Raw genomic sequence first — 15,382 nt, 5'->3', positions numbered from 1 at the left:
AATTTGCAAGCTAAAATAAGATGCTGCAGGAAATCCTAATGGGGTTACAGTGAGAGGAGACTGAAAAGCAAGCACAAACACACTATGTGACTGAGCAGCTTCTGAAAGCATGTGGTAGTTTATCACTGGTTCAAAAACCATGGAGAAAAATGCAAGAAAAATTGAGCAAAGGGTCCATAACTGGACCCTCTCACTCTGTATTCAGTAAAAAAAAAAAAAAAAAAAAAATTTAAGTGTTTTGGAGTAGCTACAGAAAAAGATAAAGAAATTGAAAACCAAAAGGGTTGTCACACTTACACCAATAAAGACTTTATTTAGGGGTGTTCTGATCATGTACATAAGTAAAATCACGTAAATCTAGCATGTGTAACAGTCCATCTGCTAATACACACAACACCAAAATTTGTTGTCACATTCACATATTCCTTCATAATAATATAGTTTTGTGAGACTATAAATAAATCAGAGTGTTCAAGACCAGGTTGGACAGAGCCTTGGGTGACATGGTTTAGTGGGAGATGTCCCTGCTCATAGCAGGTGGGTTGGAACTTGATGATCTTAAGGTCCTTTCCAACCCTAATTATTCTATGATTCATATATAAAATATATATTTAAATATATACTTTTATATATATATATCTTTATTATTCATGGTAGCATCATTCACAGTAGGAGATTTTCCTGGAAGTCGAACATCCCTCTCTGAATTTACAGGCCACTTATTTAAGTTATTTTTAGGATCTCTGAATAATACCTGTGTTTACAATAACACAGAGAAGATGTATTTTAAGTGTTACATGGAGTCATTAAAAATATACAAAGATAAGATGCACTTTTTAATAATGGAGAAAGTCTTATCTCTAACACTTGTTCGTTTTGGTCTTATAGGTCTTGCCATTTGTGACATATCAATTATGATCTCGATACTTTCAGCTGGTCAAATTTTATTCAGCACTTACACTACAACTAAGAAGGAGAAGAAAAAAACCACATTTCTGTAGTGCTCCTGGGCCTTTGCTTCATTATATTTTGACTCTCCAATTAATACAGTTTTTAATGCTTAAGCAAGATGTGACTGCTGTGCTGTTGCGCAGCAGAAATCCCAGAGGCATTAGTGCTCAAGCTGGCAGCAGAGTGACTCTGCACGGAGGTTTTAAACCACTGTTAGACAGCAGTAACCTAGCTCAAGAAGGGGAGCACAGTGATTTTCCTGAAGGGATATCTCACCTCACACTGTCCATGCAAACTGTTCCTCATAAATGCACAACCTCACTTGGACTTAATATGGTACCTCCAAAACAGTACTTTTTTACAGCACAGTGTCTTCCCTAAGCGCTAAATATCCATTACACTTTCCAGTGCCAAAGTTTCTTCCTGTAATCTGAGCTCCTAAACCAGACTCCACAGGGAAGGCCTGCTTCTTTTTATTATTTTAAATACTGGAATTAAGTTTGAAGGTCACAGTAGGTCTTACCTCCAGTCATCTTTGGTTAAATTTGTCAGGATGTTCATCTCTTCTTCTTGCATGAGTCTATAAGCAGCACTTACATGATGATTTTCAAGAACAGAACGATCATTGTACAATATTGCAACATCTGACCTGGTGTTAAAATAAAGGCAGAATTTGCAGTAGCATCCTGATGACAGCCTTGGGGAAGGCAGGACTGTGTATTCTCTATAAGAACTATTGAATACATGTATCAAACTATATTTATTTGTTCTTATTGTATCAAATACTGCTAAAGTTTCTATTCTAAGTGCATAAAAAGTTCCTATTATGCCATTGTATGTACTGTGTGTGGGAAAGTCATGGTTTTAAACGCAGTGTTTTATTCATATAACATTTATATCACAATGTTTCATTTATATTTGACAAAAACAGTATCCTTTCCCTCTTAATTAAAGTCTAATCTACAAAACCAAAAATACATACAGATCTTTACAAATTTTGAAGCAGTATGGATTTATCATACTTAACTTCAAACATCATTAATTCTTGGCAAATTTATTTCCTCAAGACCTGATCTTACTTGCTGAGCAACCCTGGGTCTCCCCTCTCTGCTACACTTATGTTCCGATAAAACTATTTATAAGCATTTCAATTTGGTCAGCTGAAAAGTCTGTACTGGAAGAAGGGTGTGATGATTTAGCAGCACAGTTTACTATGATATTAATAAGGTAAATTCAACATCTTGTTCTGTTGAGCAATTGTATATACTGAGTGTAACCACCCACATGTATGATATGGTACCAAGGAATGTAAAAAAGGGAAACAGGATTGGAACCTTTATTTAGAGGGAACAAACCATAACCTACCTAAACACATTTACACCCATAATCCCATCAAAATCATGAGAAAATCTGTGATTTGCCAAACACGTATATTTATGAAGCACACTTTGATCCTCACAGCTACTTACAGCTATTTTAAGCAGTTCTAAGATCTGCTATGACTATGACAGCCATTTAATTAGCTTTTCTCAGGTAAAAGAAGCCTCGATTCATGGCCTTGGTATGCCACATCAGGACCAAGTTCCACTAGGAGGGAAGAACGAGCCTCACCACAAAACAAATGCCTGTTTGCAAGTATGCCCAAGAAAAATTCAAAGGCTAACATTAATTTTCCACTTTCGCAGAGCAAAATATTAATGACAAAACTAGAAAAGTAATATAAATTTGGAACTACAAAATGAAGTTTATTTTTAGCCAGACTATGCTGAGGGAGAAAAGAATTATGTCTTTATTTCAGCTGCAGATCTAGATTTGTTCGTTATTGAAGGGCACATCTCAGGGAACAAGTATGTTACAGATTTAACCCTGAACTATCAGCTCCAAACTATAATGATTTCAAACCCTTACTTTTCCACACTATGTCTGTTCATGTGAGCAGTCCCATTAACTGTACAAAGGCCAAGGAAACAACTTGTAAAATCAGGAATGACATGGCTGCTTCCTGGCTGTTTCAGTTAAGAGGCATGAAACGGTTCAGACCAATGAACAGCAAACTCCAGATACCACACTTAAGAGACCACTTCACTTACCTTGTCTGAATATGAAAATTGTTTGTGGTCCCAGTATGTTCATAATCATGGACGGCAGCTGCAAAGATCATTGCTAAAATTTCCAGTTCTGTGAGCCAGTGCTGGTAAACAAAAAACAAATTCTAATCATATTTTCTATAATAGCCTAACTCAGATTAAACACTACAGTATTGGAAATGTTTTGTATCACCTTCAAGAAAACTTTATTCTCATCTTATTCCAGGTAACTACATATCCGTAACACCTCAGTATTATACAGTAAAATACCTCCTTGTACAGTAAATTACCTTGTACTTGTTATGATTTTTCTAAGGCCAAATTAACATCCTTGTGGTCACTAGGAAAGCAAATATTAGCAGCAAAAAATATGTTACTAAGATAATGGTATAGTATATTTTGTAGCTGTTTTGAGTAGCAAGTATCTAATCTACCAGCCCCTACATGAACTCACCAAATTATGGTATTTTCATCTAAAAACTTGATATGAAGTTAAGGTTATAATTTGTCTTTTAGTCAGCAATATATATGGCTCATAATAAATTCTAGGTACAACATCAGCATTAACTATATTTTACCAGAGTACATAGCACTAAAATTAGGCCTGTGGAAGATTTTCCTGTTCTAAATTTTCTCATAGTTTGTACTAATGCAAAAAATGGGTGTACAAGGCTAGTATACAGTTACACAGAACAAAAGGTAATACAGGTCATGTATACAAAATAATGCAGACCCTAGAGTTTTGCGCACCTTTATACCTCTTGCTAACTAAGGCTCTTCTGTATTATTCAGTTTGTAAAATAACCTCTGTTATTTTATCTTTCAAGTTCTATTTCTTGAATGATAAATCATCCTTGAAGAGAAAAGTTACTCCATCTAAAAATGGGGGCAGAAAAATCATACGACAATTAACCCCCGCAGTCATAGGACTGATAAAGTCAAATGCCAGTCAAGCACTTCCACACATATTTCGGATTTTTTTTTTAGTAAAGTAAGCTTCTGTACTAAAGGATTGCAGAATGATCTCATCCTTATTCACCCATATATGCACATACATGTGTATGAATGGATATAATATGTATAAGCTGCCAGAAGTAGTAAAAGCTGCCAATAGTAGTATTTCTTTCAAAGAAAGGAAGGAAACAGTCAAGATTCATAAGCAATGTGAGAATAATGAAATAGGCCATTCAGTCAACAAGAAAGAAAGACTGCTAAGGAACAACAAGTACTGGCTTTTGGTGAAGTATAGATTTAAAAAGGTCACAACAGAGGAATGAGAATGTACTGTAAGCAGATCTAAAAATGGAAACGATGACCTTCATCGCATTGTGTGTCACAAAAAATCAGGCCATGACCAGTTCTCGCTCTCACAATGTTTTCAACATACCAAATAGAATAGAAACACAGAAATTATTAGTAACTAAAACTAAACATATTTCTTTTCTTTAAGATGCCTTTCAACAATCAGCTTTTAAAGTAACCAAGCTAGTTGCTAGACAATGCATTTGTAAGAAGAAAACATTCCTTACAATTTCTATAGGCTACACAGAAGCTTCATATGGTAGTATATAAGAGCAAGTATTCTAGAGACTGTAGCTGTACAACTGTAATTCAGATCAGTGTTCAAATCAGAGAACTAGAGAACTACTTTATCTAAAGAATTTCTAAGGAAGTCAAAGACAGTTAACAAGTGTTTTTCCCAAAGGCAGAAGGAAGAGCAGGTATCTGAAGGTCTGCAAGACTGCGAAAAGCTGGAACCTGCTTCCCTCCTGGAAGATACTATGCCATGCAGGTGTAACACCTATAAGAAAAGATCTCTTCCATTGATATTTTCCAGTATTATAAATTGCTTATAAGCAAATAGATAAAATTAAACTTTTCATGAGCTCTGGTTCAAACTATTTTTTTAGACAATGATGGATTAAAAAATGATTAAGAAAGGAAGTCTCACGATGCACTTATTGACAGTAAAGACGTTTTTCCTTTAGTTTGAGCAATACAGGTATGTGGGAGGAGAAAAGGGATGGTGGGAAGATGATCGATGACTCAAAAGTTCTTTACAAGATGTATTCCCTGGAACTTGGATTTTTAAATCTTTATAAAGATGGAGACTTCATAAATGCAAGCCTGAGCTATATATTTCTGTCTTATCATCTGGGATTTAATCTCTTGGGAAGGTTAATAGATTGTGTGCCATCTGTGTAACTTTCTAACACATTTATCTGAAGTGGTTGAATCTTTCTTAAGACAGACAGTAACTTTCTGAAAATACAATGATTATTTCTTTAGCTTTGACTCTGAATATATGTTATTCTTCACTGGAATCTCTAGAAAGGCTTGTGGAGGAGCACAAACTCTGATCAAATGCGGAAACATGACTGCCTATAAAAGATACAAAATGTATGATCTGAGCAACAGGAATCATGAAAAGGATTTTCTAAAGCCCACCTTTTTGCAACATTTGCTTCAGTATATTTTTTAGAAGTGACCAAGTAAGACAGAAATTCTTTGGAAGATTTGGGAGTTACTATCAGTTTCTTAAGATACAATGAAAGCACAAGAATTGCACGCCAATCTGCAAAAATACCACAGGAATTTGATATAGAACTGCATCAAACTGACTTCAATCCAGGTGTTTGTTAGAAGGTACAGCAGAGTTAAAAGAGGCATTACAATGGACATACTCTGAAAACTATTAGCCTGAGGAGCAAATTTCAAATTGTTATTGAGTAGGGTTCTGTAGGGTTAACCAGGCAACAGTAAAAAAACCCAGCAAGTTAAGTAGACCATGGTATTGATGCATTCTCAAATGGGAAATGACATTTGGGACAGAAATACTTTGCAAGCTTCAGAATCACTAGGCCCTCTTTCAAACGCTGATTTCTATAAATGTTCCTTCTCCCTGGCAAGCTGCATCTGTTTGAAGGCACTCTTCACTAAGTGTTGTCCTAGTTAGATATCTTTCCAAGAACTTTCCAATGCCATAATTCAACAATTCAAATGTGAGTATTTAAAACCTGGCCTAATTTTAGAGGAATATTTTGTAGCAGCATGGGAACATTAATAAGGTTTTACAGCAAAGTAACAGCAATAAAGTCTAACCTTTTCCAAAAATAGTTATCCAAATCACTTCAAAGTGCTGTTACAGGGTTAAGAAGCTAATAGCGTTATACTTGAGTTGAAGGGACCTTTCTCATTCTTGTATGCACCTGATGGAATAGCAGATATTCAAATATGAAGGAGGTTCCTTCATTCAGTGTTCAGTGATACACAAAGTGTTTTGTAATCTGTTTAATCAATGGCTAAACATCCCAGCTGGCTAGTATAGCTCTGGAAGCTGGAACCTTCGTCTGGAATCATAAAGAAAATCTGGATGCTACTGTCTTTTTTAAAGAGCAGATGAGCACAGTTACAATAGGCCGAAAGGATGTTTATAACATATAATACAACAAAGGGATTTTCTTCCCTATTAAGTTGATGATCTAGGTGTATACATGCAAGAAGGATGTCTGACATCACTTATCACTTGCAGTTGATCTTACAGTAGAAGACAAGGAGAGGATAGGAGCCATGATTTAATCTGTTCAAGCTTCTTCTTTTATTAAAACATTATTTTGATAAGTGAATACAATACACAACAACTTTGATTTGGAGTCATCTTGGCAAGAGCTGTGCTTCAGTCTGATATGGAAGTCCTTTCTCAAGAAATCATCTCAATGTGGAAAGGAATCTTGGCTGGCCAAAGACTCCAGGGTTCATTCTGCACTCTGTACTTCCGTTAAAAGGTAGCTTTAAAAACTTGATGCTTAGAAGCAAAACACTTCCTTCAAACATTAGAACCAAAAATAACTAGGGACTCATTCTTGCCTCCACTGAAGCCAAAGGCAAAGCTTTCACTGAGAAAAGGCTTAACATAAGTGAATGACTATCATTTGGTGTGGATATATTAGAGCACAAACATCTAGAATCAGTCCTTAGAATTTTTCTACCCAAGTCTTGCGGAATTTTTTAACGGTTCTATCACTTCCCACCTTTTTTTTCTTTTTTTTGAAACAAGTGCATTCAGAGTGAAGACAAAACATCAAAAGGCCACTGACTGAGATGTCTAGCAAGCTGACAGTGAGGATACTCCCACTGCTGGTATTAAATCTAAGTGTTTATAGAGTAAAAATGCTTGCATAGACTCACTTCAGTTCCCAAAGCAAATACTAAAAAATACTGGGATATTTCAACAGTGCAAGGCAAATGCAGTTTTCTACCTACTATAGGGACATAAAGTATGCAAGAACAATCCTAAACATGGTTATAAACTAAAAGAGAAAGCAGCTGCAGAGTACTTGAGTAAGACTGCACTGATTCAGTATATCTTTCAATGGCCAAGACCTCAGCAGATACTAAAGCTTGCTTGCCTCTTCACACCTCCCAGGCACTGATGTGGAAGCAAAATATTCTCATCTGCCACTCCGGCAAATGTATCTCTTTTAGTATGATATGTAATACTCAAGCTCAGGCAATTCAAAGCAAAGAGAATTTAAGGAGGAATGTTTTTTCCTCCTATTTTCCTCTGCACCAGGCAAGTTCCAGCCTGGAAGAACTTTCAAAATGACATAAATTTCACAGCCTGGATGGTAGCTCAGAATATATTCCTGCACAGTTTTCAAAAGAGCTTTTTCCTTAAGAAAAGGCACACATACGCATTTATTCTAAACAGCACGGTTTGAGAAAAGAAGTAAATTGAACTTTGCAGTATTTCTTACCATGATACCAGTGTGAATCATTATGTAATGCACAGTTTGAGTAACATCAGCTGCATGGATCAGATTGTGATACGGGTTTTTGTATTTGCTATAACCAACTTCAAGAGCTTCAGCAAATGAAATAAGATTGGGAACAGGGATCTGGGGAGAAGTAAAAATTAAAATTATTGTTTTTTCCTGCAACAGCTGCAAAGTTAATCATGCAAGAAATAATTTAAAATATATGTACCAAAGAACTCAGTTAAGAAACCACAAAAGAAAAAAGTAAAGACCTAGTATTTCATATGCATCAGGGAGTCTTCACCCAAATCTTATAGACCTAACACACCTCTACATACACCATGCATAGCGTGTGGTTAGTGTACAAGAGAAAGCAGAGCTATCAAGCAAACAGTTTTCAAAACATGTCTGTCTGTACCAGGAATGCATAGATTGCTCATATCATCATGGCTTGACTTCACAAACAAAGATTTGGGAAGGGCTTTACCCACGCTTACTACAAGCATGCTGATGACTAAAAAGGCCAATGTGGGATAGGCAAATCCGGTTGCGGAAAGCACAGTGAAAGGTCTCCTTGGGTGGTATAGGTGGTGCGCAATTCTTTCTATGTTGTCTTTTCTCCTCAAGACTACTTTTGCGTGCGTTCTCAAAGGAGACAATGGTGTGACTCCAAGTCACCCGACTGGAGGCCAAGGTGGGCCACTGATGGTAGTCAATATGGCCAAGCCTAAGGTATTGTTTCAGGGAGTCCTTATATCTCTTGTTTGGGGTACTTCTCTTGCGGCAACCGGTGGAGAGTTCACCGTAAAACACAATCTTAGGGAGGCAGTGACCCCCAGGCAGGGGTCACCAGTATCGAGGCGATACTGCTGAAATTGCAGCTGCACTGAGCAGGGCACGTCTCTAGGATGAAGGATCACCGACAGCTCATATAATAAAGGCATGACAGACAGAAGTCTAATAATAGGATTATCCTCTTCATCAGTTTTACCTTGCCTGAGACAAGATTTCCTTAAAACTGATAGTACAAATTCCCTTCCTTCTTTTCCTCATGGGAACTGATTATTCAACAGGTATTATCCAGTCCCATTTATTTTCCCATTGTGCTGGTTTTGGCAGAGCTACGATTTTCTTCATAGCAGCTAGTATGAGGCTGCGGTTTGGATTTGTGCTAACACTGTTGGTAACACGGCAATGTTTTAGCTATTGCTGAGCAGTGCTCACATGCAGTCAAGGCCTTTTCTGCCTCTCATACAACCCCACCAGCGAGTAGGCTGGGGATGTACGAGAAGCTGGGAGGGGACACGGCTGGGACAGTTGACCTAACTGACTAAAGGGATATTCTATAGCGTATGACTACGCTCAGCAATAAAACTAGGGGGAAGGTTGGCCAGGGGGCTGCTGCTCAAAGGCATCAGTCATTTGGTGGTGAGCAACTGTTTTCATTTGCATCACTTGTCTTTCCTTTTATTTCTATTATTATTATTATTATTATTACTATTAAATTCTTAAACTGTTCTCATCTCAGCCCATGAATTTTCTCACTTTTACCCTTCCAGTTCTCTTCTCCATCCTGCTGGGGAGTGAGCAAGCAGCTCTGTGGGGCTTAGTTCCTAGCTGGGGTTAAGCCACAACACACATATAATGAAATTACACTTTCCTTAAGATTTTTTTCTTAATTTAAAACTCCTACAAGGCAAACTAAAACTAGTAAAGGTAACTAAAAGGTAAACTAAAAAGTGGGACTGAGAATGGGCTTAAGCACACTGAGACAGTAATATTTCACTAATATCAGTACTTTCTGACTGTGCTGTTAATGGTAGCCCTGGTATGGTTCTGACTTCAAGCACCCAGAGCTTGAACGGAAAATCTTGATGGGATATTGGTTAAAATATTTGATGGATTATTTGTTAAAATTAAAATATTGGAATCAACTTCAGGGTGAGTCAGCCTTTTTGAAAGAAGAATGGAGTTTTGCAGTGGAGAGATTTTGAAACTATAATGAAATATTCATTTGGTACTATTATGATAAATTTGGCATTTTGATCCATTTTTTATCTCAGCCTGTTGAAGTTGTTTGTAAGTACTTCATATTGTATTCCAACACCTTGCAGACACCACTGAAAAGTTCTCCTTATATATTCTCCTTATATATCCCGAAGTTGGTTAGAAAAGGAAGGTTCAGCTGAAACCCCTGCACAGTGGTGGGTAACATACTATGATCTAGGCCATGAAAAAAAGTACTCAGGATTAACTAAAGTTTTCTGCTTTATTAGGAATCTTTGTTTCATGAAGCTGGGATACTGATCCAGTACCTCTGAGTAAATAGGCTGTTTGCATACTCCGCTTATTTGATGCTTACAGCATCTAACTGCTCACTAGCAACATCCCATAACAAACTGACTTGACATGGGATTACACAGATTTCCATTTTTTGGGTTGCAGAAAAATTTGCATGCTCTGTGTGAAGTTCTGTTTGGGAGAACTATTGGCATATTACAATATTTGATTTGCCTTATTCTTTGAAATTCTCCACTGCGTTGTACAATTAAAAAAAAAATTCAAACATATCCTATCTTTCTTGTATTTTAAATTTGACATACTTGCATACATAGTTTTATTTGTGGCTAGTTTCTGACCTTGAAACGGCTCAAAAGGTCATATCGGGTAAACAGCTCATACATCATAAACTTCAGACTGTGCTCTCCACTTGCTTCATTTAGGGCAAATACGTCAAAAGACCATTTATCAACATCCTGTAGGTGAAGGGAAAAGAAAAAAAAACAAACCCAAACATATAATTTCCATCTGTTTAAGTAGGTTTCCAGTTAATCACTGGGAAAGACATTTTGAAGTTTTTTGGAGGGAAGATGGAGAGTTTGGGTGGTTTTCTGTCATCCAACTCTTTGAAACTCCTACTTTAGATAATGGCTATTTCAGTATTAACAATGAAAGTCATTGTGCCAGTTATGAATAAAATACTTGTAACATGACCTCTGCAACTCTGTAAGCCTTAATCTTTCAAATTTAACTTTCTCCACACAAATTGTCTATAGAACCTCAGAGAGCTAATGTGAACACCCAATCTTTTAACAGGCTATTATGCAACATCATTAACTCTATAGCCATATAGCAATTTGAGAACAATATAAAAGCGTTTGACTTCTAGGAGAAAGGTGAAATACTACATTCTCAACAAATAGCATTTTCTAATTGCATACATAGCCATAGGAACTTAATTGCTATTAAAGACTGCCTTTTGGCTGAACTACAGTAATGCCTTTAATTCACAGCAAATACTATACTTGTTCCGTAAGCTGCAGGTTCTTTTGTAGCTCTATCCCAATACTACTGCTCCTTTTTCTTTCCTAATAAGGAAACAAATGCTGCTGAGATGCTGATTACCCTATCACTAGGAGCAGATAAAACTGTCCCACATTTCTATACAAATTTTTATACAAATTTCATCCTATTGCTCTAATAGCATCTGTAATGAAATCACAATTAATCAGTGAAACAATAAACAGAATTATATGCTATTTTGTTAATTTTTAACTTAATTTCTCTGTTCTGTGTGATCAGTTCTGTAGCACTATGTCTAGGGTATGTTCAGTAGAAAAATACACTAATTAACCCTAAAAATCACTAAATATATGTACAGATACATTCAAATTCCACAATGATTAAATGTATTTTACCTTAAATGTTACTATCACATCTGCTGGGTAAGCCAAACCCACCATGCTAGAAGTTCTTCGGTACATCCTAAAAAAAACCAAATAAAATATTAAGGAAGAGCGCTCCTTTAAAAATTACTGGAACAATTTATCTTTTTTTAATTCATCTTTCAGAGTTCGTGAAATAACACTAAGCTATTTGAGGGTCTGATCCCAGAGGTGACATAAACCTTTTTATCAACTTAGGAGAAAAGCCCCTCTGATGGTATATTACTCTTACATTTTAGTGCAGTCTTTGGTGCATTTTTGTGTAGAAGTTTCAAAGCCATCAAGCTCATCTCCAGAATTTTCCAAAGTTCAGGAGATTTCATTACAAATTTAGAAGTTTCATTTGGATTTCTGTATAGAAAAATTGAGCAGCTGCAGAAATTAGAATGTAAATTTTGGCTCAAAGATTTGCTTCAGGTTCATTCCACCACTTAAGGGATCTTCAGTTACAGACACTGTGGTTAAATACAGTACTTGCTGTAACAGGAAAATAAAACTCTCACCTTTCTACAAAAATCCCAGCCTGTACAGCGTGCACAATGCTTCGGAATTTGGGCTTTTCTTCATGTCTCCTTCTTACTATTCCCATTTCCCTTGTGAACGTAGAAGCTAACCAGTCCCGCACTTCCAGCGGGACCGAATCCGAATGGATGTCAGAGAGCTCATCCTCAGTGTCCAAAAGCTTCCTACAACAAAATCAACACAGGGTAACAGAGAAGATGGCAGACTGAAGCAAAACAAGTATGGACAGGTGAACAGCTAACAAAACAGGAGCAGGAGTTGTCTGTAGAATTGACTCAGCACATCACTAAATGTCTTCTCCTGTAGACATACTGAGGGCACTGGGAAGCTGAGCACAGAAGGTACCTTCTTTCTGTCATGCTGTTCATGTTCCAGAACAAAAAGCATATGCAAATGCAAGATATTCAAGTGGAGGCAAGAGAAGATTTTTCTGCAAAGATGTCACAGCTATGGTGGATGGAAGTATAATCAATGAGTTATAAAATCCTGAGGAGATGTCTTAAAACTGGCTGACGTGAACATCTGCAGAAAGATGGACTGCTGCTATAACTGAGAACACCAGTGGTCCATCTGATCTGTCCTCCAAAATGGTACAAAAAAGGTTTTGATACTTACATGCAAAGTAAACGATATTACATATCAGTGCTATGGTAAATGCATTTCAATGAATACCCTGTATGCATGCTCCTCATGTTATTCCAGTGCAATGAAAGTATTAAAAAGAATTAATTTCTCTGTGTGGAGATCTGTATATCTATTGAAGTTAGGCTAACAAAATCATAGCAGCAAAGATATTATACAAGATTGGATTGCGATTCACCTTTTACTGGTTTCAGGTGTTCAAAAGTTAGAAAAAGGTATTTCTTTTGTAATAAAAAGTAGTGAATTGGAAGACGCCAATTTATCTAGAAGAAGCTGTAATTAAATATGCTCCTAAAACAGACTCAAGACTTCAATTCTAAATTTCTATAAATCTATCAGATGTAAGAACAACTTTTTTCTTGTTGTTTGCTCTTATCACTCAGTCTGCTGGGGTTTTCCAAGAACCAAATTGCTTATTTAGTAACAAAAAAAGTTTTCCTTCATGGAGTTATGCAAGAAATCCCAGATTTAGGAAGACCCAAATACATGTAAAACATGCCACCCCTTAAAAATATTTATTAATACAGTACCAATTGAATTGGAGACATTATTTGATTATATGGATCTATTTCTCTTGTGCTGTCTTTCTGAAATCCCTTGAGTCTGCATGAATCGATCACAAAGAAATGATGGGCAAATTATTTTTAGTGTAATTTTCTTATCAGGCAATCCAATTCCCAAATTAAAACTTGGGTCTCTTCTCCTCAGGGAACAGAATTCCTGGGAAATAGATCTGGTGGTAATTTGGCTACTAGCATTGCAGATGGGTATTTGGAAGAGGAAAACTATCACTTCTTTCCATTTTCATGTTGTTACCTCTGGCCCTGTCTTTCCTTTCTACTTACAGGATAACTCTGTTGACTCCCTTGTTATTGCACTCTCCCCTCATATTTATTCAGTGGCTCACACCTTTCACTTTCTCTGTTTCTCTTCTTCAGCATTTTCAGAACATTGTCTACTAATCTGAGGGATTATAGGAAGATGCCTAGTAAGAAGCATGGTGCAGAAGTGCTTGTTTCAGCAGCTCATCTGGCTGGCAGCACATATTATGACACTTTCAAATAGGGGTTTTAAAAAAACCAACAACATAAAAGGCCCCCAACATCACCCCTGTTTATTGAAAGAACTGCAGAGATTTTCCTATTTTTTTTTTTTAGGAACATAAAACTATCACACTAGGAAGGCTTTTTAACACAGAGTGCAAGAGGAGCATAATGAACAAGGATTAAGAGGTTTTCTGACAGTGGGACCCAGGCCAAAACTCAGCAATTTAATTTGGAGAAGCAGGACTCGTGTAGAGGAAAGGATTTGGGCAAATCATCTTGCAAAATTGAACCAAGGCTGAAATTGGCCATAGGTCAAAGGTTATAAATTGATTTTATTCCTTAAATTAAAAGCTATGTTATGGTCCACTTAAATCCCTACTAGTCTATACATTATTATTAAATATCCTTGGAGAGATCAGCACATTTATATTTCTGAGGAATATCTGACATTTGATGTATTTGTAATATACTCAGGAATAAACCTTATAATCTCTAAAAAAATATTTTTGGAACTATTCCTACTGTTACTCAAATTAGATGAAATTATTCCAACAATATAAGGAGCATAGGCATTAATTAGGCTGCCAGCACACAGCAGGGATATTCCACATCACCTGTGCAGCATGAAGCACAACTCTACATCAGCTTGCTGTAGTTTGAAGCAGATCTGAATTTGGGACCAAGTCTTCAGCTCTGCAGATATGAGCCACCAGAGTACAAATTAAGACTACCAAAACTCACTGCAGTTTCTCTAATCTTTTCAACTATTCCTCTAAAATATTCAGCCTGTAAATTTTAGTAACAGGAGTTACTTTGTGAAGACAGAACAGAGAAAACAGTTTTAGAAAAACTTGTTTATTTAACCAGTAATTTTTACCAGAAACTACTGCTCTCTGATGAGAAGTGACTGAACCATTTGCTATGGGAGGGAGTGTTTCAGTGTCTCCAGTTCCTACTTAAGTAACTAGGGAAGCAACTGCAGCATAGAATTATGTTGGAAGCTCAATCCTTTGTAAATACAAGCTCTTAACAGATCCCTTGACCCATAATCTTAGTAATTTCTCAAAAAGAATTAGTTTCTTTCAGAAGCCTATCTGAAACAGGAGAGGAAGCAAGGGCTAGTCATTCATCTCACAACTGTCTATTTTCTACACTTTCCTGACCTTCTGAAGAATAAGATTTACCTGACCTTTTGAAGAATAAGATTTATATCGGGTAAAATTACTTATGGTGTATGCATTACTAGAAAAGGCCTTCAAATAAATCCACTATTGACTGACATTCTTCTGTGATTACAGGGACCGGGCTTGGATATGGGTCTAAACATCTGAATAAATGGATGGTTAGATGGATACATAATTTGATGGTAATTTTATTTAGGAAGGGAAATAAATTAGGCTATTTATTGTACCACACAAAATACATTTAAATATCACAAATTCTTAGAATCCAATATTGAACTCATTTCATAAGTTTTAATTTTTGTCCACTTTTCTTCATCTATTTATTCCTTGATTACAAAGTATAGTATTTCCATTACATTTTCATGGGTGTGCAAACATCTGTATACATATACAGTACTGTGGATTCTGTGCAATACCATCTGATTTCTCACCTTTTACTTGCTGATTGTGAAAACACTTCTTTAAAAC

General features: G+C 36.4%; 1 protein-coding gene across 7 annotated transcripts in view; it reads right to left on the bottom strand.

Annotated features, from left to right (window-relative positions):
• PDE1A (phosphodiesterase 1A) overlaps window positions 1-15,382 on the bottom strand; it is a 223,382-nt gene that overhangs the window by 38,924 nt on the left and 169,076 nt on the right. For all 7 annotated transcript variants that reach the window (XM_061379068.1, XM_061379079.1, XM_061379057.1 and 4 more), the window contains 6 exons: window positions 12,024-12,206; window positions 11,494-11,560; window positions 10,435-10,551; window positions 7,796-7,936; window positions 3,042-3,142; window positions 1,475-1,600 (listed from right to left, as the gene is read on the bottom strand). In XM_061379068.1, the coding sequence (XP_061235052.1) occupies window positions 1,475-1,600; window positions 3,042-3,142; window positions 7,796-7,936; window positions 10,435-10,551; window positions 11,494-11,560; window positions 12,024-12,206 (735 nt within the window). The remainder of the gene's footprint in view (window positions 1-1,474; window positions 1,601-3,041; window positions 3,143-7,795; window positions 7,937-10,434; window positions 10,552-11,493; window positions 11,561-12,023; window positions 12,207-15,382) is intronic.

The sequence above is a fragment of the Neopsephotus bourkii genome, unplaced genomic scaffold (genome assembly GCF_033783945.1).
Source record: "Neopsephotus bourkii isolate Nb327-2 ecotype Australia unplaced genomic scaffold, CSIRO-AGI_Nbou_v1 NB_196, whole genome shotgun sequence".
NCBI classification, from domain to species: domain Eukaryota; kingdom Metazoa; phylum Chordata; class Aves; order Psittaciformes; family Psittacidae; genus Neopsephotus; species Neopsephotus bourkii.
This window is presented reverse-complemented; position numbering and strand designations above follow the sequence as displayed.